Source organism: Macaca thibetana, chromosome X (genome assembly GCF_024542745.1).
Source record: "Macaca thibetana thibetana isolate TM-01 chromosome X, ASM2454274v1, whole genome shotgun sequence".
In the NCBI taxonomy this organism is placed as follows: domain Eukaryota; kingdom Metazoa; phylum Chordata; class Mammalia; order Primates; family Cercopithecidae; genus Macaca; species Macaca thibetana.
In genome coordinates this window covers 3,084,883-3,108,805 of record NC_065598.1, presented here as the reverse complement: position 1 = coordinate 3,108,805, position 23,923 = coordinate 3,084,883, and the positions used below count along the sequence as shown (strand labels likewise).

At 42.0% G+C, this 23,923-nt stretch overlaps 1 protein-coding gene across 4 annotated transcripts in view; it reads left to right on the top strand.

Moving 5' to 3' along the window:
* LOC126946414 (cAMP-dependent protein kinase catalytic subunit PRKX) overlaps positions 1–23,923 on the top strand; it is a 219,727-nt gene that overhangs the window by 93,685 nt on the left and 102,119 nt on the right. For 3 of the 4 annotated variants that reach the window (XM_050776669.1, XM_050776671.1, XM_050776670.1), the window contains exons 6-8: positions 99–156; positions 16,260–16,337; positions 19,769–19,917. In XM_050776669.1, coding sequence (XP_050632626.1) covers positions 99–156; positions 16,260–16,337; positions 19,769–19,894 — 262 coding nt within the window. In that variant the 3' untranslated portion in view covers positions 19,895–19,917. Of the gene's footprint in view, positions 1–98; positions 157–16,259; positions 16,338–19,768; positions 20,497–23,923 lie in introns of those variants that run through there. The other variant, XM_050776668.1, reaches the window with a different exon arrangement.

Here is a 23,923-nt window from a genome sequence, read left to right as displayed (position 1 = left end):
TGGGTAGACCTCATCTCTGTTGCCGTGCTGCGTTTGCTGATGTGGATATATAATCTGTGCACTTTTTCTTTTTTTTTTTGTCTCCTTCCCCTACACAGAGACCTCATTAAGAAACTGCTCGTGGTTGACAGAACAAGGCGATTAGGAAACATGAAGGTCAGTATTTGATCCCATAGGTATTCAGTGGTACCCGATGTGCGTGTCTGCCGTCTGACACCCATATTGACATGTGCAGATATAAACCAAGGTTTAGCGGTCGGATTTAATCACTGCCCAAATTTCAGATCTGGTGCTTTATTTATTTATTTTTTATTTTACTTGAAACTGCCAGGAAAGATCTATCAAATCTGAGTTTCTGGGCACATAACGTCAAACTGGGTCTACACTGTATCTCCCCTCCCCTCAAGCAAGGTAATAGAGCAGTAACAATTTCTAAGTTATTACTCATTATTTTGTTGACTTATTTATTTTATTTTTTAAACAGCTTTATGGAGCGTGAACTCACACGCCTTGCAATTTACCCATCTAAAATGTGCAATTCAGTGGCTTTTAGTATACACACGATTATGTACAGCCAGCCCCATGGTTAATCTTAGAACATTTTCATCAGCTCAAAAAAGAAACCCTGCACCCTTCAGCTGTCACTGTGCTGCTATTCTTTCATCCTCTCTTGCCCTAAGCCAGCGGTCCCCAACCTTTCTGGCACCAGGGGCCAGTTTTGTGGAAGACAATTTTTCCACAGACCACACAACCTAAATCCCTCACATGCGCAGTTCGCAACAGGGTGTGTGCTCCTATGAGAATCTAATGCCACCGCTGATCTGACAGGAGGCGGAGCTCAGGTGCTAACGCCAGTCATGGGGAGCAGCCGTCAATACAGGTGAAGCTTCGCTCACCTGCCTGCTGCTTACCTCCTGCTGTGTGGCCCATTTTGGTTCCTCATAAGCCATGGACCACTACCAGTTTGTGGCCCAGGGGTTGGGGACCCCGACCCTAAGCAGCCACTAATCTACTGACTTTCTCTGTAGGGTTCGGTATTCTGGGCTCTGCTAAAAATGGCCCTGCTGAAAATGGAATTGTACAAAATGTAAGCTTTTGCGTCTGACTTTCTCTGAGCAGATGTCTTCAAGGTTCATCCAGGCTATAGCCTGTGTTAGGGCTTCCTTCCTTTTCATGAGCACATAGTGTTCGATCGTGTGGGCAGACCTTGTTTTGTTTGTCCGTTCATCCATGGACGGACACCTGGGCTGTTTCCACCTTTTGGCTTTTGTGAGTAGTTCGCCATGGACATGGGAGTATATGTTTTACGTGCGCAAGTGATGATTTTAAAAGTTGTGCGTCAGGTATGATTTCCACAAACTTTGTGTGTGGAGGCAAATGCATAATTGACAAACAGACTGTTCTGTAAGTAGTATCATACCTTATATGCAAGTTTTGGCATCCCCGAATTTGATAGAATTCATGAACTTTTTGTTGGCTATTTCTAGCTCTGGACAACCTTGGAGGGACTTATACTTGGAGGAACTTCCATATATGTCTTGACCCTGTAAATTACAGTCTGGGGAGACACAGTACACCAGGATGTGAGGCTTGAACCACTGGGCTCTCTTGGGGCCCTCTGTGTGGTTTAGGAGTCTCCAGTGGCTGCCATAACAATGGACCACAAACTAGGGGCTTAACAGGAGTTTATGCTCTCCCCATCCTGGAGACCAGGAGTCTGAGATCAAGGTGTCTCAGGCCTCCAGAGGCTCTAGGGGAGGATCCTTCCTGCCTTTCCCAGCCCCTGGGTGCTCCAGGCATCCCTGGGCTTGTGGTCGCATCACTCTAGTCTCTGTCTTTTTCTTCACGTGACCTTCTCCTCTGTGTCTGTGTCTCCTCTTCTGTCTCTCAGAAAGATGCCCGTCACTGGGTTTCGGGTCACCCTAATGCAGGATTATCTCTTCTCAAGAGCCTTCCCTTAATTACATTTACAAAGACCCTCTTTGCATGTAGGGTTCCATTCCCAGGTACTGGGAGTCAGGACATAGCCATATATTTTGGGGGCCACTGCCCAATGTGTGATAATTGTGTCTGCTTCCTGCCAGAGGCTCTAGGGGGGATCCTTCCTGCCTCTCCCAGCTCCTGGGGGCTCCAGGCATCCCTGGGCTTGTGGCTGCATCACTGCAGTCTCTACTTCCATTTTCACATGGCCTTCTCCACTGTGTTTGTGTCTCCTCTTCTGTCTCTTATGAGGACACCTGTCACTGGATTTAGGGCCCACCCTACTCCAGGATGATGTCATCTCGAGAACCTTAATTTAGTTACATCTGCAAAGACCCTATTTCCAAATTAAGTGATATTCACAGGCACTGGGGGATAGGACATGCACGTATCTTTTTGAGGGACATTGTTCACCCGGTAACTGTAGTCAAGCTTTTGTCCTTTACATTATTTGTAGACAGGGGCCGATACCTTCAGGTCTCCAAGGAGCCTGTCCAGCCAGGTTGCACGGTGTGGATTCATCTGTACCACCGCTCTTCATAAAAGTGGATGGGTCCTGTGTTAATGCCACAGCCATTTGGAAAAGAGCTGGGTCTCTTGCCAGGACTGCAGGGAATTACAGATGACCCATATCTAGAATCTGCTGGGAATGGCATAGTGACCGTTATAGGTACCTTCCGAGGGGGAAGAACAAGTTTCCCAATCAAAGGAATTGGGGAAAAGCTCACGAACTCTCAAACTAGGTCTTAAAGTCTAGTTAAAGCTTCCTGATATGGAGATAAACTGAAAGAAACTCAAGAAAACACTTTATTTTTTTTTAATTAACACATGAAAATGGTTTTATTTATCATGTACAACATGAAGTTTTGAAATATGCACCCATTGTGAAATGGGTCCATTGAGTTCATTAACATATGCATTACCTCACATAATTACCATTTATTTGTGGTGAGAACACTTAAGATCTATTCTGAAAAAAATTGTTTTTAAGAGATGGGGTCTCGGGGGGCGGAGCAAGATGGCCGAATAGGAACAGCTCCAGTCTCCAACTCCCAGCGCGAGCCACACAGAAGACCGGTGATTTCTGCATTTTCAACTGAGGTACTGGGTTCATCTCACTGGGGAGTGCCGGACGGTGCTGGTCAGCTGCTGCAGCCCGACCAGCGAGAGCTGAAGCAGGGCGAGGCATTGCCTCACCTGGGAAGCGCAAGGGGGAAGGGAGTCCCTTTTCCTAGCCAGGGGAACTGAGACACACAACACCTGGAAAATCGGGTAACTCCCACCCCAATACTGCACTTTAAGCAAACAGGCACACCAGGAGATCATATCCCACACCTGACCGGGAGGGTCCCACACCCACGGAGCCCCCCTCATTGCTAGCACAGCAGTCTGTGGTCTACCGGCAAGGCAGCAGCGAGGCTGGGGGAGGGGCGCCCGCCATTGCTGAGGCTTAAGTAGGTAAACAAAGCTGCTGGGAAGCTCGAACTGGGTGGAGCTCACAGCAGCTCAAGGAAACCTGCCTGTCTCTGTAGACTCCACCTCTGGGGACAGGGCACAGATAACAACAAAAGCAGCCGAAACCTCTGCAGACGCAAAGGACTCTGTCTGACAGCTTTGAAGAGAGCAGTGGATCTCCCAACACGGAGGTTGAGATCTGAGAAGGGACAGACTCCCTGCTCAAGTGGGTCCCTGACCCCTGAGTAGCCTAACTGGGAGACATCCCCCACTAGGGGCAGTCTTGACACCCCACACCTCACAGGGTGGAGTACACCCCTGAGAGGAAGCTTCCAAAGCAAGAATCAGACAGGTACACTCGCTGTTCAGAAATATTCTATCTTCTGCAGCCTCTGCTGCTGACACCCAGGCAAACAGGGTCCGGAGTGGACCTCAAGCAATCTCCAACAGACCTACAGCTGAGGGTCCTGACCGTTAGAAGGAAAACTATCAAACAGGAAGGACACCTACACCAAAACCCCATCAGTACATCACCATCATCAAAGACCAGAGGCAGATAAAACCACAAAGATGGGGAAAAAGCAGGGCAGAAAAGCTGGAAATTCAAAAAATAAGAGCGCATCTCCCCCGGCAAAGGAGCGCAGCTCATCGCCAGCAACGGATCAAAGCTGGATGGAGAATGACTTTGACGAGATGAGAGAAGAAGGCTTCAGTACATCAAATTTCTCAGAGCTAAAGGAGGAATTACGTACCCAGCACAAAGAAACTAAAAATCTTGAAAAAAAAGTGGAAGAATTGATGGCTAGAGTAATTAATGCAGAGAAGGTCATAAACGAAATGAAAGAGATGAAAACCATGACACGAGAAATACGTGACAAATGCACAAGCTTCAGTAACCGACTCGATCAACTGGAAGAAAGAGTATCTGCGATTGAGGATCAAATGAATGAAATGAAGCGAGAAGAGAAACCAAAAGAAAAAAGAAGAAAAAGAAATGAACAAAGCCTGCAAGAAGTATGGGATTATGTAAAAAGACCAAATCTACGTCTGATTGGGGTGCCTGAAAGTGAGGGGGAAAATGGAACCAAGTTGGAAAACACTCTTCAGGATATCATCCAGGAGAACTTCCCCAACCTAGTAGGGCAGGCCAACATTCAAATCCAGGAAATACAGAGAACGCCACAAAGATACTCCTCGAGAAGAGCAACTCCAAGACACATAATTGCCAGATTCACCAAAGTTGAAATGAAGGAAAAAATCTTAAGGGCAGCCAGAGAGAAAGGTCGGGTTACCCACAAAGGGAAGCCCATCAGACTAACAGCAGATCTCTCGGCAGAAACTCTCCAAGCCAGAAGAGAGTGGGGGCCAATATTCAACATTCTTAAAGAAAAGAATTTTAAACCCAGAATTTCATATCCAGCCAAACTAAGTTTCATAAGTGAAGGAGAAATAAAATCCTTTACAGGTAAGCAAATGCTTAGAGATTTTGTCACCACTAGGCCTGCCTTACAAGAGACCCTGAAGGAAGCACTAAACATGGAAAGGAACAACCCGTACCAGCCATTGCAAAAACATGCCAAAATGTAAAGACCATCGAGGCTAGGAAGAAACTGCATCAACTAACGAGCAAAATAACCAGTTAATATCATAATGGCAGGATCAAGTTCACACATAACAATCTTAACCTTAAATGTAAATGGACTAAATGCTCCAATTAAAAGACACAGACTGGCAAACTGGATAAAGAGTCAAGACCCATCAGTCTGCTGTATTCAGGAGACAATCTTACACGCAGAGACATACATAGGCTCAAAATAAAGGGATGGAGGAAGATTTACCAAGCAAATGGAGAACAAAAAAAAAGCGGGGGTTGCAATACTAGTCTCTGATAAAACAGACTTTAAACCATCAAAGATCAAAAGAGACAAGGCCATTACATAATGGTAAAGGGATCAATTCAACAGGAAGAGCTAACTATCCTAAATATATATGCACCCAATACAGGAGCACCCAGATTCATAAAGCAAGTCCTTAGAGACTTACAAAGAGACTTAGACTCCCATACAATAATAATGGGAGACTTCAACACTCCACTGTCAACATTAGACAGATCAACGAGACAGAAAGTTAACAAGGATATCCAGGAATTGAACTCATCTCTGCAGCAAGCAGACCTAATAGACATCTATAGAACTCTCCACCCCAAATCAACAGAGTATACATTCTTCTCAGCACCACATCGTACTTACTCCAAAATCGACCACGTAATTGGAAGTAAAGCACTCCTCAGCAAATGTACAAGAACAGAAATTATAACAAACTGTCTCTCAGACCACAGTGCCATCAAACTAGAACTCAGGACTAAGAAACTCAATCAAAACCGCTCAACTACATGGAAACTGAACAACCTGCTCCTGAATGACTACTGGGTACATAACGAAATGAAGGCAGAAATAAAGATGTTCTTTGAAACCAATGAGAACAAAGATACAACATACCAGAATCTCTGGGACACATTTAAGCAGTGTGTAGAGGGAAATTTATAGCACTAAATGCCCACAAGAGAAAGCAGGAAAGATCTAAAATTGACACTCTAACATCACAATTAAAAGAACTAGAGAAGCAAGAGCAAACACATTCGAAAGCTAGCAGAAGGCAAGAAATAACTAAGATCAGAGCAGAACTGAAGGAGATAGAGACACAAAAAAACTCTCCAAAAAATCAATGAATCCAGGAGTTGGTTTTTTGAAAAGATCAACAAAATTGACAGACCACTAGCAAGACTAATAAAGAAGAAAAGAGAGAGGAATCAAATCGACGCAATTAAAAATGATAAAGGGGATATCACCACTGACCCCACAGAAATACAAACTACCATCAGAGAATACTATAAACACCTCTACGCAAATAAACTGGAAAATCTAGAAGAAATGGATAATTTCCTGGACACTTACACTCTTCCAAGACTAAACCAGGAAGAAGTTGAATCCCTGAATAGACCAATAGCAGGCTCTGAAATTGAGGCAATAATTAATAGCCTACCAACCAAAAAAAGTCCAGGACCAGATGGATTCACAGCTGAATTCTACCAGAGGTACAAGGAGGAGTTGGTACCATTCCTTCTGAAACTATTCCAATCAATAGAAAAAGAGGGAATCCTCCCTAACTCATTTTATGAGGCCAACATCATCCTGATACCAAAGCCTGGCAGAGACACAACAAAAAAAGAGGATTTTAGACCAATATCCCTGATGAACATTGATGCAAAAATCCTCAATAAAATACTGGCAAACCGGATTCAGCAACACATCAAAAAGCTTATCCACCATGATCAAGTGGGCTTCATCCCTGGGATGCAAGGCTGGTTCAACATTCACAAATCAATAAACATAATCCAGCATATAAACAGAACCAAAGACAAGAACCACATGATTATCTCAATAGATGCGGAAAAGGCTTTTGACAAAATTCAACAGCCCTTCATGCTAAAAACGCTCAATAAATTCGGTATTGATGGAACGTACCTCAAAATCATAAGAGCTATTTATGACAAACCCACAGCCAATATCATACTGAATGGGCAAAAACTGGAAAAATTCCCTTTGAAAACTGGCACAAGACAGGGATGCCCTCTCTCACCACTCCTATTCAACATAGTGTTGGAAGTTCTGGCTAGGGCAATTAGGCAAGAGAAAGAAATCAAGGGTATTCAGTTAGGAAAAGAAGAAGTCAAATTGTCCCTGTTTGCAGATGACATGATTGTATATTTAGAAAACCCCATTGTCTCAGCCCAAAATCTCCTTAAGCTGATAAGCAACTTCAGCAAAGTCTCAGGATACAAAATTAATGTGCAAAAATCACAAGCATTCTTATACACCAGTAACAGACAAACAGAGAGCCAAATCAGGAATGAACTTCCATTCACAATTGCTTCAAAGAGAATAAAATACCTAGGAATCCAACTTACAAGGGATGTAAAGGACCTCTTCAAGGAGAACTACAAACCACTGCTCAGTGAAATCAAAGAGGACACAAACAAATGGAAGAACATACCATGCTCATGGATAGGAAGAATCAATATCGTGAAAATGGCCATACTGCCCAAGGTAATTTATAGATTCAATGCCATCCCCATCAAGCTACCAATGAGTTTCTTCACAGAATTGGAAAAAACTGCTTTAAAGCTCATATGGAACCAAAAAAGAGCCCGCATCTCCAAGACAATCCTAAGTCAAAAGAACAAAGCTGGAGGCATCACGCTACCTGACTTCAAACTATACTACAAGGCTACAGTAACCAAAACAGCATGGTACTGGTACCAAAACAGAGATATAGACCAATGGAACAGAACAGAGTCCTCAGAAATAATACCACACATCTACAGCCATCTGATCTTTGACAAACCTGAGAGAAACAAGAAATGGGGAAAGGATTCCCTATTTAATAAATGGTGCTGGGAAAATTGGCTAGCCATAAGTAGAAAGCTGAAACTGGATCCTTTCCTTACTCCTTATACGAAAATTAATTCAAGATGGATTAGAGACTTAAATGTTAGACCTAATACCATAAAAATCCTAGAGGAAAACCTAGGTAGTACCATTCAGGACATAGGCATGGGCAAAGACTTCATGTCTAAAACACCAAAAGCAACGGCAGCAAAAGCCAAAATTGACAAATGGGATCTCATTAAACTAAAGAGCTTCTGCACAGCAAAAGAAACTACCATCAGAGTGAACAGGCAACCTACAGAATGGGAGAAAATTTTTGCAATCTACTCATCTGACAAAGGGCTAATATCCAGAACCTACAAAGAACTCCAACAAATTTACAAGAAAAAAACAAACAACCCCATCAAAAAGTGGGCAAAGGATATGAACAGACATTTCTCAAAAGAAGACATTCATACAGCCAACAGACACATGAAAAAATGCTCATCATCACTGGCCATCAGAGAAATGCAAATCAAAACCACAATGAGATACCATCTCACACCAGTTAGAATGGCGATCATTAAAAAGTCAGGAAACAACAGGTGCTGGAGAGGATGTGGAGAAATAGGAACACTTTTACACTGTTGGTGGGATTGTAAACTAGTTCAACCATTATGGAAAACAGTATGGCGATTCCTCAAGGATCTAGAACTAGATGTACCATATGACCCAGCCATCCCATTACTGGGTATATACCCAAAGGATTATAAATTATGCTGCTATAAAGACACATGCACACGTATGTTTATTGCAGCACTATTCACAATAGCAAAGACTTGGAATCAACCCAAATGTCCATCAGTGACAGATTGGATTAAGAAAATGTGGCACATATACACCATGGAATACTATGCAGCCATCAAAAAGGATGAGTTTGTGTCCTTTGTAGGGACATGGATGCAGCTGGAAACCATCATTCTTAGCAAACTATCACAAGAACAGAAAACCAAACACCGCATGTTCTCACTCATAGGTGGGAACTGAACAATGAGATCACTTGGACTCAGGAAGGGGAACATCACACACCGGGGCCTATCATGGGGAGGGGGGAGGGGGGAGGGATTGCATTGGGAGTTATACCTGATGTAAGTGACGAGTTGATGGGTGCAGCACACCAACATGGCACAAGTATACATATGTAACAAACCTGCACGTTATGCACATGTACCCTACAACTTAAAGTGTAATAATAATAAATAAATTAAAAAAAAATAACATTTTGGATATACTTGGATAAATACATTGTTAAAATTAAAAAAAAAAAAAAAGAGAGAGATGGGGTCTCGATGTGTTGGCCAGGCTAGTCTCGAACTCCTGAGCTCAAGTGATCTGCCCGCCTCAGCCTCACAAAGTGCTAGGATTATAGGCAAGAGCCACTGCACCCAGCAAAATCTTCTCTTCTAGAGATTCTTGAGAGTACATCATTAGTTATAGTCACCGAGCTGTGCAAGCGACCGACTGAACTTGTTCCTCCTGTCTCACTCTTTGTCTCTTTTGACCAATGACTTCCCATCTCAGCCCCTTCCCAGCCCCTGGTATCCACCATTCTACTCTCTGCTTCTATGAATTCAACTTTTTTAGATTTCCCATGTAAGTGAGATTAGGTGGTATTTATCTATCTATACCTGGCTTATTTCTCTCTCTCTCTTTTTTTTTTTTTTTTGAGACAGAGCCTTGCTGTATTACCCAGGCTGGAGTACAGTGGCATAATCTCTGCTCACTGCAACCTCCACCTCCTGGGTTCAAGAGATTCTCCTGCATCAGCCTTCCAAGTAGTTGGGATTACAGGTGCCCACCACGCCCAGTTAATTTTTGTATTTTTGGGTACAGACGGGGTTGCACCATGTTGGCCGGGCTGGTCGTGAATTCCTGACCTCTAGTGATCTATCTGCCTCAGCCTCCCGAAGTGTTGGAATTACAGGCGTGAGCCACCATGCCTGGACCTTATTTCTCTTAATATAATATCCTCCAGGTTGATGCATGTTTTTGAAAATGACCACATTTCCCTCCTTTTCCTGGCTGAATAGTACTCCATGGTGTATATATAACACGTTTTCTTCATCCACTCCCCTCTTGATGGGCACATAGGTTGATTCCATATCTTGGTGTTGTGAATTGTGGTGCAGTGAGCATGGGGGTGCACAGATCTCTTTGATATACTCATTTTTTTTTTTTTCCTTTGGGTATGTATCCAGTAGTGGGATTGCTTGAGCCTCTCGTAGTTCTATTTTTAGTTTGTCAGGGATGAAACTGTCTGATTAAAATGAAAGTGTGTTCCTGGGTAGCCCCTGGTCTGTGGGTGCCCTAGAGAGGGACACTTACTCTTTTTCCCACTCTGACCGCCTCTCCATCCTCGGCTGCACTGCCATCCTCAGCCTACGGGTATCACTGCGTTCCCAGGCAGTTGTCATTACTCCCTGTGGCCTTCCCGCCACTGACTTTCCCCACAATCCCTCCTCTTCCCTAGGAAGAAGGGTCTGTCATTCATAGCCTGGAGCCCCAGGGCCTTAACTTGGTTAAGAACTTCCAGATTCTTCTCATCCCTTGCTTCTCATCTGATGATTCCGTGGTCTTCCCCGTGAACCCTCATGCAGCCAGGATGGATGAGCCACCTGCTGCCGTACCTGTCACCATCGCACCTTGCTGTTCTTCTCTCTTCGCTTGGCACCTCTTCATTCGGGGGTCTTCCCTTCTTCTGGAACCACATCCATTCTGTTGAACTCCTTCATCCTCTGTGGACACTGCTGTGCCCTTCATGCTTGGAAAATCCCCAGCATGTTCCTTTTTTTAATATTAGCTGGACTTATACATGCACATGCATCTGCACACACACTTTATAGATATAAAATATAGAGAGATTTATATACAAATTTATTTATATAATATAAAGTATGTGTATCTATATACACACATTGCATTTTTATACACTTTATATACAAACCAGCATAAAAAAGTCAAAGGAATACAGATTTACCTATACATTATTTAAATAGATAATTATACATATATGTAGATAGATTATATTTTATGTAATATTGATATATATCTATATAAATATATAGTATATGTAGATACTTAGAAATAAATATAAATATATATGTATTTAGAAATAAATAACGTAAAAATCTATATAATAAAGATATATACATATAAATATATAGATTTATAATATAGGTATGTAGATATAATATAAAGTGTGATGCTGGGCGCAGTGGCTCACGCCTGTAATCCCAACACTTTGGCAGGGAGGCAGGCTGATCACCTGAGGTCAGGAGTTTGAGACCAGCCTGGCCAACATGGTGAAACCCCGTCTTTACTAAAAATACAAAAATTAGCCGAGTGTGGTGGTGGGTGCCTGTAATCCTGGCTACTTGGGAGGCTGAGGCAGGAGAATTGCTTGAACCCGGGAGGCAGAGGTTGCAGTGAGCCAAGAGCACGCCATTGCACTCCAGCCTGGGCAATAAGAGCTCAACTCCGTCTCAAATTAAACAAATAATAATATAAAGTGTGTATACCTATATATAGATATATTGCATTTTTTTTTTGAGATGGAGTCTTGCTCTGTCTCCCAGGCTGGAGTGCAGTGATGCGATCTTGGCTCACTGCAACTTCCACCTCCCAGGATCAAGCGATTCTCCTGCCTCAACCTCCCGAGTAGCTGGAATTACATGCACTTGCCACCACACCTAGCTAATTTTTGTAATTTTTTTTTCATAGAGACGGGGTTTCACCATGTTGGCCAGGCTGATCTCGAAGTCCTGACCTCAAGTGATCTGCCCACCTTGGCCTCCCAAAGTGCTGGGATTGTAGGCATGAGCCACTGCGACTAGCCAGACACATTGAATTTTTATACACTTTATGTACAAGCTAGCATACAGAAAACTCAAAGGAATATATTTATCTATACATCATGTAAATAGATAAGTATATATATATTTATCTATAAATTACATATATTTATAAATATCCATATATAGTATATATTTAGCAATATATAAATATAGCTATATATTTAGAAATATATAAATATATGTATATGTAGATCTGTATAATATAGATCTGTAGGTATCAATATATAGCTATATATAATGTAACAAATATATAATATCGGTGTGTACGTATAAAGTGTGTATATCTCTCTACAGAGACATTGCATTTTTGTATACTTTATATACCAACTAGCATACAGAAAAGTCAAAGGAATATAGATTTGTCTATACCTTATATAAATAGATAATTATATATACAGATTTATCTATAAATTATATATAATGTTTATATAAAATATATAGCATAGCTATTTGGAAATACATAAATGTATATAAATCTATATATATTTAGAAATATATGCAAATAATAAATGTATATGTAAATATGTATAATATAGCTATGTAGATATGTATCAATATATGGCTGTATGTAAATATATAATATAGGTACATAGATATAATATAAAGTGTGTATATCTCTCTACAGACACATTGCATTTTTATACACTTTATATGCAACCCATACAAGAAGTCAAAGGAATGAAATGCATGTTTTAAGAGTGAGAACTTTGGCCAGGCGTGGTGGCTCATGCTTGTAATCCCAGCACTTTGGGAGGCCGAGGCAGGCGGATCACCTGAGGTCGGGAGTTCGAGACCAGCCTGACCAACATGGAGAAACCCTGTCTCTACTAAAAATACACAGCTGGACGTGGTGACACATCCCAGTAATTCCAGCTACTTGGGAGGCTGAGGCAGGAGAATCGCTTGAACCTGGGAGGTGGAGGTTGCAGTGAGCTGAGATCACACCACTGCACTCCAGCCTGGGCAACAAGAGCAAAACTCTGGCTCAAAAAAACAAAAAACAAAACAAAAAGAGTGGGAGCTTTAAGTAACTGCAGTCACAGGCCACTTAATGATGGAGCTGGCCTCTGAGAAATGTGTGCTTAGGTGATTTTGTCTTTGTGCACGCATAGGGTGGACTCACACAGACCTGGCTGGCCCAGCCTCTGACACACCAAGGGTATATGGCAGATTCTTTTGCTCCCAGGCTACAAATGTAGATGGTATGTGGCTATGCTGAGTAACACAAGGAATGGTCAGCATGTGTGCATCTAAGCATCCCTAAGCTTAGACAAGGGACAGTAAAAATACAGCACAAAACCTGAAAACTGGCGCCTGTATAAGGCACTCAGCATGAGTGGAGCTCGCAGAACGGAATGTTGCGCTGGGTGAGTGAGTGAGGGAGGTGTGAGTGGGTGTGAAGGCCAGGACATTCATTCCTGTGCACCGATGAAGGCCTCATCAACGCTGTACACTTAGGCTGCACTCAGTTCATTTTAACAAGATTCATTCTTCACTAAGGAATTAACCTTAGCCGACTGGAACTTTTTTATTCTATTAACTTTTTAAATGTCGTTTTAACGTTTCGATTATTTTGCTAATAATACTTAGCCTAAAACACAAGCATATTATGCAGCTGTACACCAATATTCTCTTTCTTCTATAAACTATTTTCCCTTTTTTGCTTTTTAAATATTTTTGTTCAAAACTGAGATCCACACACATTAGTGTAAGCCTGCACAGGGTCAGGATGCCCGGCCTCCCTGTCTTCCTCCTCCACACGCGACTGCAGTGCAAAGTCTTCAGAAGCAGTAACACACATGGTCACAACGCCTTTGAGAATCCCTCCCAAGGGACCTGCCTGAGGCTGCCTCACACTTAACTTTTTAACATAAGGCGAAGGAGCACACTAAATGGTAACAATCAAAAGAGTATAGGTTGCGCGCAGTGAGTGGCTCACTCCTGTAATCCCAACACTTTGGGAGGCCAAGGCAGGAGGACTGCTTGAGCCCAAGAGTTCCAGACCAGCCCGGGCAACAACAGTGAGACCCATCTCTACATAACATACAACAATTAGCCAGGCGTGGTGGTGCGCGCCTGTAGTCCCCGCTACTTGGGAGACTGAGGCATGAGAATTGCTTGAACCCAGTAGGTGGAGGTTGCAGTGAGCCGATATGGCACCACTGCACTCCATCCTGGATGACAGAGTGAGACTCTGGCCACTGCACCTCCCCGCCAAAAATGTAGAGTATAGTAAATAGATAAACCAAGGCCATAGTCATTAATATCATTACCAACTATTAGGTGCTGCAGATAACATATGTGTTAGACTGTTATACGGCTGGCAGTGCAACAGGAGGGATGTGCTGTCCTGTGGTTACAATGGCCGTGATGTCACTAGGGGATAGGAGTTTTTAAGATCGTTATAATCTTATGGGAGCACCACTGTATATGTCATCCATTATTGACTGAAGCATCATTTTGAGGCTCATGACTGTAGACACACACCCACCCACACACTTTTTTTATTTTTATTTTTTCAAGACAGGGTCTTGCTCTGTCATCCAGGCTGGAGTGCAGTGGTGTGATCACAGCTCACTGCAGCCTTGACCTCCTGGACTCAAGTGATCCTCCTACCTCAGCCTCCCGAGCAGCTGGGACTATATGCATGTATCACCATGGCTGGCTAGTTTTTTTTATTTTTTTTGTAGAGACCAGGTCTCACTTTGTTGCCCAGGTTAGTCTCAAACTCCTGGGATCAAGCAATCCTCCTGTCTTGGCTTCCCAAAGTGCTGGAATATAAATGTGAGACACTGCTCCCACCCCCCCACACACACTTTATAACACACACACACACACACACACACACTAGTTTGGATACTAATGTAAATCTCAGTATATACATATACTTTATACTCTACATATAAAGTTTGTAAAGTACATATGTATATGTGTATATATTAACGTGTATGTATATAAGTATGTGTATATATGTATATGTTAATGTGTGTATGTATATAAGTATATGTATATATAAATATATGTGTGTATATATTAACGCGTGTATGTGTATATATAAATATATGTGTATATGTTAACATGTGTATGTATATAAGTATGTGTATATATGTGCATATTAATGTGTATGTGTATATATAAATATATGTGTATATATTAATGTGTATGTATATAAGTATGTGTATATATGTGTATATATTAATGTGTGTATGTGTATGTATAAATATATGTATATATAAAACATGTGTATGTATATAAGTATGTGTATATATGTGTATATATTAACATGTGTGTGTATATGTGTATATATAAATGCATGTGTATATATTAACGTGTGTATGCATATAAGTATGTGTATATATCAATATATATGTGTGTGTATATATTACTGTGTATGCATGTGAGTATATACAGACACACACATCCTTTAGTATCCAAATTAGAATTTTATCTGATGGATAAAATTTATTTTATTTTATTCTCTTATTTTATTCACAGCACTCTTATTTACTCTTATTCACAACATTGCTGAAGGTAAAACTTGACAGCTATTATTTGTTGCCTGACTTAGCTGTAGATCAAAAATACCTGTTTTGCAATAAGAAGAGAAAAAGTTGTGAAAACAACTGGATGGGAAAACAATAGAAACAATTCACATTACTGTTTCCTTTTGAAGATATAGTCGTGGATGTAGTCCTCTTTAAGGATAAGAAATTTAAAACTACAGAAATGCTAACTGATAAACGTGTTAAATTCAGATGTACCGACTTCTATTTCATGGAACCCACATGTTTGTTTATTCTGCTGTCCCACATTTAATTGATAACAACATCACTACAAGTATAAAAAAAGGAAGCAGAGTGAGGTTTAAGGATGAGCACTTGGGAGGGATTTCAGAGGTCGTGATGGCCACAGTGTGAGCCAGCCGATGCCTGGTGCTACCCTTGAGCATGAAGCAGGCCGACTTGAATGCACGTTGTTAATTGCCAGGCCATGCAATATCATTCCTAAAATCTCTTAAATTGGACATCCTTGGTTTGAGTTCCCAGTCTTCTTATTTACTTGCTGGTTCCTACTAAGCAAATTAACATCTTTCAGTGAACCGTAGTTTCTGTATCTGTAAAATACTGAATAAGTTTGCCAAGATGAAAACAGGAGACAAACTGGGAAATTACTGGGTGTCCAATTTCATGTCGAGAGATGGAATCGTATTTATCATTTTCGTCTTTGGTCCGCAATGCCAACGCATTGCACAGGAGCAGAATGACTGGATTTGTTTCTGCAACAAAAAAGGGCAAACAAAACACTAACAGCTTTGCTTGCAGGTTTTCCTAGCAGCTCACCCTCCAGGCACAGTTATCCAAAATGCAGCAAACTTGTTCCGTTTGTTTCAATACTAGAATAATGTAGAGATTCTTTGGGGTATTTTTCTTTCCTGCCATGTCAGAATTCCACACACTGACGACATGTGTTGTTTCTTTTGAAGAACGGGGCAAATGATGTGAAACGCCATCGGTGGTTCCACTCTGTGGACTGGGAAGCTGTTCCGCAGAGAAAACTGAAGGTACAACACATATCAGTGGGTGACTCAGTACGCCCGAGCTCTCCCGTTAACAGGGACTGTCTCTGAATCCTGGGACTTCTTTATTGATGGCTGACATGTAATTAATTTATATAATACAACTATTTGTCTAAAACCTTTCATAAGCCAAGTTTCCCACTCTATGAGTGTCTTAGTGCTAACCATCTACCTAGCTCCCGCAAAGGCAGGAGCCACCACACCCAGTCATATACCACGTGTTCTTTGTCCATTCATCCCTGGATGGACACTTATCCCAGATTTTGAAGCAGATTTTAGGAGACCTGGCCTGATTCCTGACTAGCTCTGTGACTGCTGAACCCCACTCCTTCCTCTTTAGTGGAAGGCGGTCAACAGGATTACAGAGATAAGCGAGTGTCTAGCACCATGGTCATCGCTCAGTGATGGTGGTGTATTACATGGAGAATATTCTTTGGAATATTTCTGGCCAAACTGCCTATTTTTAAACATCTGGCTTTTTGGCTGGGTGCTGTGGCTCACGCCTATAATTCCAGCACTTTGAGAGGCCAACTCAGGCAGATCACTTGAACCCAGGAGTTTGAGACTACCCTGAGCAATATGGTGAAATCCCATCTATACAAAAAATATAAAAATTAGCCGAGCGTGGTAGCGTACGCTTGTAGTACTAGCTACTTGGGAGGCTGAGGCACAAGAATTGCTTGATACCAGGAGGCAGAGGTTGCAGTGAGCCAAGATTACGCCACTGCACTCCAGCCTGGGTGACAGAGCCAGACCCTGTCTCAAAAAAAAAAAAAATCTGGCATTTTTTTCAATATATAATACTTGTCGGTTTTATAAATGAGGAGACTGTGCCTCTGAGAAGTTAAGCAGTGTGTGGAACATTACACAGCTGCTAAGCAGTATAACTATCACATGTACATATTTATGGGGGTACATGTTATATTTTGACACATGCATAGAAGGTATAATGATCAACTGAGGGTAATCAGGGTATCCATCAGCTCAAACATTTATCATTTTTATGGGTTGGGAATATTGCAAACCTTCTAGCTATTCTGAAATATACGATATATTGTTAACTCTGGCCACCCAACTATGCTATCAAACACTGGAACTTATTCCTTTTATCTAACATTATGTTTATACAATATTTCTTCATCTCGCCTTCATCCCCCACCCACACACCCTTCCCACCCTCTGGTAACCATCATTCTACTCTCAACCTTCATGAGATCAATTTTTTTAGCTCCCACATATGAGTGGGAACATGCTGTGTTTCTCATTCTGCATCTAGCTTAGTTTATTATTTATTATTTATTTTTTGAGACAGCGTCTTGCTCTGTTGCCCAGGCTGGAGTGCAGTGGCATGATCTTGCTCACTGCAGCCTCCACCTCTTGGCTTCAAGTAATTCTTATGCCTCAGCCTCCTGAGTAGCTGGGATTACAGATGCCCAGCTAATTTTTATATTTTTACTAGAGACAGGGTTTCATCATGTTGGCCAGGCTGGTCTCAATCTCCTAACCTCAAGTGATCCACCAGCCTTGGTCTCCCAAAGTGTTGGGATTACAGGCGTGAGCCACCACACCTGGCCTGGTTTAGTTTACTTAACATGATGATCTCCCATTCCATTCGTGTTGCTGTAAATGACAGGATTTCATTCCCTTTTATGGCTGAATAGTTTTTCATTGTGTGTATGGACCACATTTTCTTTATCCATTCATCTGTTGGTGGACACTTAGGTTGATTCCATATCTTGGCTTTCGTGCACACTCTGCACTGCATATGTTACTGATTGGAATGTTCAATGGTAGTGTTTTCACCTTTGCACTTCAGAGTCAAAAGAATGGAGAATGCTTAGAAATGCTTATTCCCAGTCCTCAGCTCAGATCAGAGTTTCTGGGGCTGGAGCCTGGGATGATACGCTTCTTCTTCTTCTTTTTTTTTTTTTTTTTTTGAGATGGAGTCTTACTTTGTCACTCAGGCTCAGGCTGTAGTGCAGTGGAATGATCTCAACTCACTGCAACCTCCACCTCTTGGACTCAAGCAATTCTCCTGCCTCAGCCTCCCAAGTAGCTGGGATTACAGGTGTGCACCACCACATCCAGCTAATTTTTTTTTTTTTTTTGTATTTTTAGAAGAGATGGGGTTTCACTATGTTGGCCAGGCTGGTTTCGAACTCATGACCTCAAATGATCCACTCTCCTCGGCCTCCCAAAGTGCTGGGATTACAGGCGTGAGCCACTGTGCGTGGGCTGATTTTGTTCAAGGTTTTACCTTTTCAAATACTTTATTGTATTAAATTGCATTAGTAAAACAATTTGAATATGTTTTGTCTATCCACATTGGTCAAAAACCAAGTCAATATTAAAACAGATATATTGCCAAGTCTCCCTCTTACCCCCTCCAAGCCACGTGTAGGTAATCACCTTTTATTATATTTTTCTGTGTATTCCTTTGTGCTAATAAAAACCCACATGGATACATGCATTCTTACTTTTGCCACTCATTTATACAAATCTAGAGTAGCGTAGTATGTACATGATTGTAGTCTTGCTTTTTGTATTTGACTGTATAATCTGGAGACCTGTCTACATACCTGGCTAGCTTCCTTATTTTTTTATTTTTATTTTTATTTTTGAGATGAAGTCTTGCTCCGTTGCCCAGGCTGGAGTTCAGTGGTGTGATCTTGGCTCACTGCAACCTCCACCTCCTGGGTTCAAGTGATTCTCCTGCCTCAGCCTCCCGAGTAGCTAGGATTACAGGCACCCGACACTATGCCTGGCTAATTTTTGTATTTTTGGTAGAGATAGGGTTTCTCCATGTTGGTCAGGCTGGTCTCAAACTCCTGACCTCAAGTGATCCACCCGCCTTGGTCTCCAAAGTGCTGGGATTACAGGTGTGAGCCACTGTGCCCAGCCAGCTTCCTCATTTAAAAAAAAAAAACTGCCTTGTATTCCATCACATGACTGTACCATAGCTTACTTAATATGTCTATATTTTGAGACAGGATCTCACCCTGTCATTCAGGCTGGAATGCAGTGGTGCAGTCATGGCTCACTTGGAGTATCGACCTCCTGGGCTCAAGCGGTCCTCCCACCTCAGCCTACTGAGTAGCTGAGACTATAGGCACATAGCGCCACACCCGGCTATTTTTGTATTTTTTGTAGAGACTGGACTCCTTGTGTTCCTCAGGCAGGTCTCAAACTTCTGAGACTTAAGCAACCCTCCTGCCTCAGCTTCTTAAAGTGTTGGGATTACAGGCGTGAGCCCCCACACCCAGCCTCATTCACAATATTTTAATTCAAAGATTGCCGTGTTCATAAATGAAGGGAAGACAGCTTTAGTGTTTTGCAAATCATTTTCATTTATGTGCAGCATCCTAGCGTCCCATTCCTTTCTAAGCATGCCTTTATGCTTCGGCCATGTCTCACAGCCCCCCATCGTGCCCAAGATAGCTGGCGACGGCGACACTTCCAACTTCGAAACTTACCCCGAGAATGACTGGGACACAGCTGCACCCGTGCCGCAGAAGGATTTAGAAATCTTCAAGAATTTCTGAGGTCAGGAGCTCACATCTGGAAGGTATATCTTTATATTTAGTAATTACCATAAAATGAGACTGACTCGACCCCACATCCAGGTGAGGCTGCGTTTACTGAATGGGGCTTAAGCTCATGCGCACAGAGGTCAGCAGTGAAGCAGAGCAAAGGGGAATGATTCCAAGGGTCAGTGACATAAACACAGCCATGCCTGTGACTCCAGGTCAGCCTGTGGTCGGGGGCATCGGCGTCACAGTCCAGAATCCATCTTCTGCGTCAGAACCTGCACATCTAAATAAGACCCCTGGGTGGTTTGTGTGTGCCTGAACATTTGAGAAGCCCAGCTCTTCTGGTCCCTGTTCCAGAAACCCTGAGTGACAGGCGAGCTTCCTTACAATAATTAACAAGTATTTTCAAAAGTCTCTTAGGTCCCCTTTGGTTAAAAAATAAGAAGAAGAAACGTACCCTCATAGGAAATTTGCTAAGCTTTGAAGATGACTGGAAAGGGATTTTGAGTCTATTACTTCTTTGAGCCTTTGCAGGTCTGTTATTATTTTTTAAATAATAATAATATTTTTTAGGATCCCTCATGAAATTCGCTAAGCTTTAATTTCAGATGACTGGAAAAAGGGGGGAAATATAAGATAAAAAAAAAGGAAAAGGGTTTTGACTGTTATTTCCTTGAGTCTTTGAAAGTCTGTTATTAGTTTTTAAATATGGATTAAAAAGAGCTTTCAGTTACTCCTCAATTCTAAATTGCTCGGTTATATGGCTTCAATTAGATCTTTCTTCCTGTAACATATGAGCAAGAAGAATACCAGTGAAGCAAAATATTGTCAGTGATGTGTCTACTCATTGACATAGCTTGTTTTTCCCACTTTGATTTCCATTCCCATAATTTTCCTGTAGTCTTCCCAGTTGGCTAACCAACACCATTTGAAACAGACACCAAATGTCACAGTTGCTGATTGGGGAGAGGAACCAACCTGCTGAAAGACAGGGTGAATGAGAGCCCTCCATCCTGGGCGGGTGTTTCCATGGATGTATCGAGAGGAAAACTGGATAAAAATTAAAATAATAGAGAACAAAATGATAGAGGAATAGGTGGCTATGACCTCGAGAAGATAACCTGTCTCTGTGGCATGGCTTCACCTCTCAGTATGTGATGAACGCTTTTACAGTGGTGACTGGTTTGTATTAACATGAGAGTGTGTAACTTTATCAACTTCATAAATGCTTGTGGAATCCAGTTGTGGGTTTTAAAAATCACAAGATGTTCCTGAATGTGTTTGTTTCTCTGGTCTACTCTGGGGCTTACGTTTTCGCTAACTTGCGCATAACATCTTACAAATTATGTCTCTCCAGGAAATCTTTAAAATGATGTAAAGACTTGGTTTGCTTTAGTATGAAGGACCCGTTGATAAGCCACAAAAATAGAACCTTTCTCTAACAGAGAGCCCTCAGTTGTAAAATTTACTTCAAGAACAAAAAAGCTTCCATTGGATGGATTTTTGTCTTATAATCAGTGAACAGTTTCATTACATCCTGTCCCCAGCTGCCCCTACTGTCCCTGAAAAGGATTCCACACATAGGAATGACCTTTCTCAGTCTGGTATGCCTTGTTGAGAAAGTATGTGTAAGTATTATTTTTGCTAAGTGGACTCATTTTTAATGTAGTTTGGCTAGTGGTGGTCAGGGCTCTGTTTAATGAATTTTTTTTTTTTTTCCTTTTTGAGACGGAGTCTTGCTCTGTTGCCCAGGCTGGAGTGCAGTGGCGTGATCTCAGCTCACTGCAACCTCTGCCTCCTGGATTCAAGTGATTCTCCTGCCTCAGCCTCCCGAGTAACTGGGATTACAGGTGCCTGCCACCACACCAGGCTAAATTTTTGTATTTTTAGTAGAGATGAGTTTAGCCATGTTGGCCAGGCTGGTCTTGAACTTCTGAGCTCACGCAGTCTGCCCGCCTCGGCCTCCCAAAGTGCTGGGATTACAGGCATGAGTGTGCCCGACCCAGATGCAATATTTTAATCCGTCTCAGTAATTTTATCAAGTAATTTGCATGCCAAACACATCCCTGGCATTTTCAGCAATGAGCAATTAGGTTCAGGAATTTTATGCAGGAAGATAGTTCTTCATGAAGCCAAATCTTCTCCTGTAAATAGGACACCAGTTCAGATGAATCACTGTACTTGAGGGCAGCTTAGAAACTATGCTTTAGCCGTTCATCTTTGTTTGAATCACCCCACATGCCTTTCTAAACGTGGAGGGGGAATTTAGGAGAACTGACTCACTATGTCTTTTATTTTACTTTGTAATAAAATATTTTCTGTCTTGCTGTGAGGTTCTCTGAGGAAGCATGTTGAATTGGGGATTCCATTTTTCTTGTGCAGGTCATCATCTATCGGTGGATACATTTATCTATTTATGGATAAGCATATGATACAACATTCTTTAGGCTGGGTGGGGTGGCTCCTACCTGTAATCCCGGTACTTTGGGAGGCTGAGGTAGGAGGCTCACTTCAGGTCAGGAGTTTGAGATCAAGCCTGGGCAACATAGTGAGACTCCATGTCTACAAAAAATAAAAAAGTTAGCCAGGTGTGGTGGTACATACCTGTTGTCCCAGCTACTCTAGAGGCTGAGGTGGGAGGCTCGCTTGGGCCTGGAAAGTTGAGGCTGCAGTGAGCTGTGATTGTGTCCCTGTACTCCGGCCTGGATGGCAGAGTTAGACCGTATCTCAAAAATGAAAACAGGGCTGGGCAAGATGGCTCACACCTGTAATCCCAGCATTGTGGGAGGCTGAGGCGCATGGATCATCTGAGGTCAGGAGTTCGAGACCAACCTGGCAAACATGGTGAAACCCCGTCTCTATCAAAAATGCAAAAATCAGTCAGACATGGTGGCAGGCGCCTGTGATCCCCGCTACTCGCGAGACTGAGGCTGGAGAATCTCTTGAATCTGGGAGGCAGAGGTTGCAGTGAGCTGAGATTGCGCCACTGTACACCAGCCTGGGCAACAAAAGCAAAACGCCGTCTCAAACAAACCAACCAAAAAAAACCCCTTACCTTTGAAACATTCTTCATTTCCTTTTGATTGGCCTCTCCTTTTAGAATTCAGGCTTATGGATCCTTGCCAAAGAATTACAAAGTTTTCTTTGTTGTCACTTAGGAAAAGGAAACCTTTGTGTTATCATTGAGATGATCATGAGTACGAAATTCATCCAGTTACTGAGAAACTCACAAAATCTTTCATCCTATTTCATGCTAGAAACAGGAAGATTGGAATCGGCCTGGAACAAAGAACTGCACCTAAGCAGACCAGAAGTAAAATGTCTTCTTCACGGCATAAGGACATTTCCACTTTTCTGTGTACCTGTGTGTATAGAAATAGATCAGAGCACAGTTGAAATTAATGGAACTGGCATTATTTAAGCAACTGGAATTCCACACTGTAGGAAGGTTTAGAAAATTGTTTGGTTGTAGATTTTATCTTATCCTTTAGTGTTGTTGTGTGCCTACTGTGATGTCTTGGTTTTTCTCATAGACTTAAGTTTGTAAGTTTGAACTGGACTTGTTCGATTATAACCACAAATTGTGTGTGTGTGTGTGTGTGTATGCCTGTGTGTATATATAGAAGTCATTATGGTAGATGCACAGAAACTGTGCAGTGATGTAAATGTTCATACTTCACAGAGCCTATAATTTTTATTTTTCAATTTGTTTTTTCAAAAATCTCTTCTCGGGGACAACATCTGAAGGGTATGTTGCATGCATTAAAAAAGATCATCTCACATGTATTTTATAGTTTGGGGGAAGAAAATATCATGGGGAGGTCTACCTTCAGTATCTTTAGTGCTTCCTACCTGGTAACTTGAGATTTTAAAAGAAGAAACAAAGAGAAAGAAGATATGGGAGCGAATTTATTCCAAGAATCTACAATGACATTGAAGTTGTTGGAGGAATGTACTGTACTTAAAACAACCTTCTGTGACACATTCAAAAATTTCATCTGAGCTGGATGCAGTGGCTTGTTCCTATAGTCCCAGCACTTT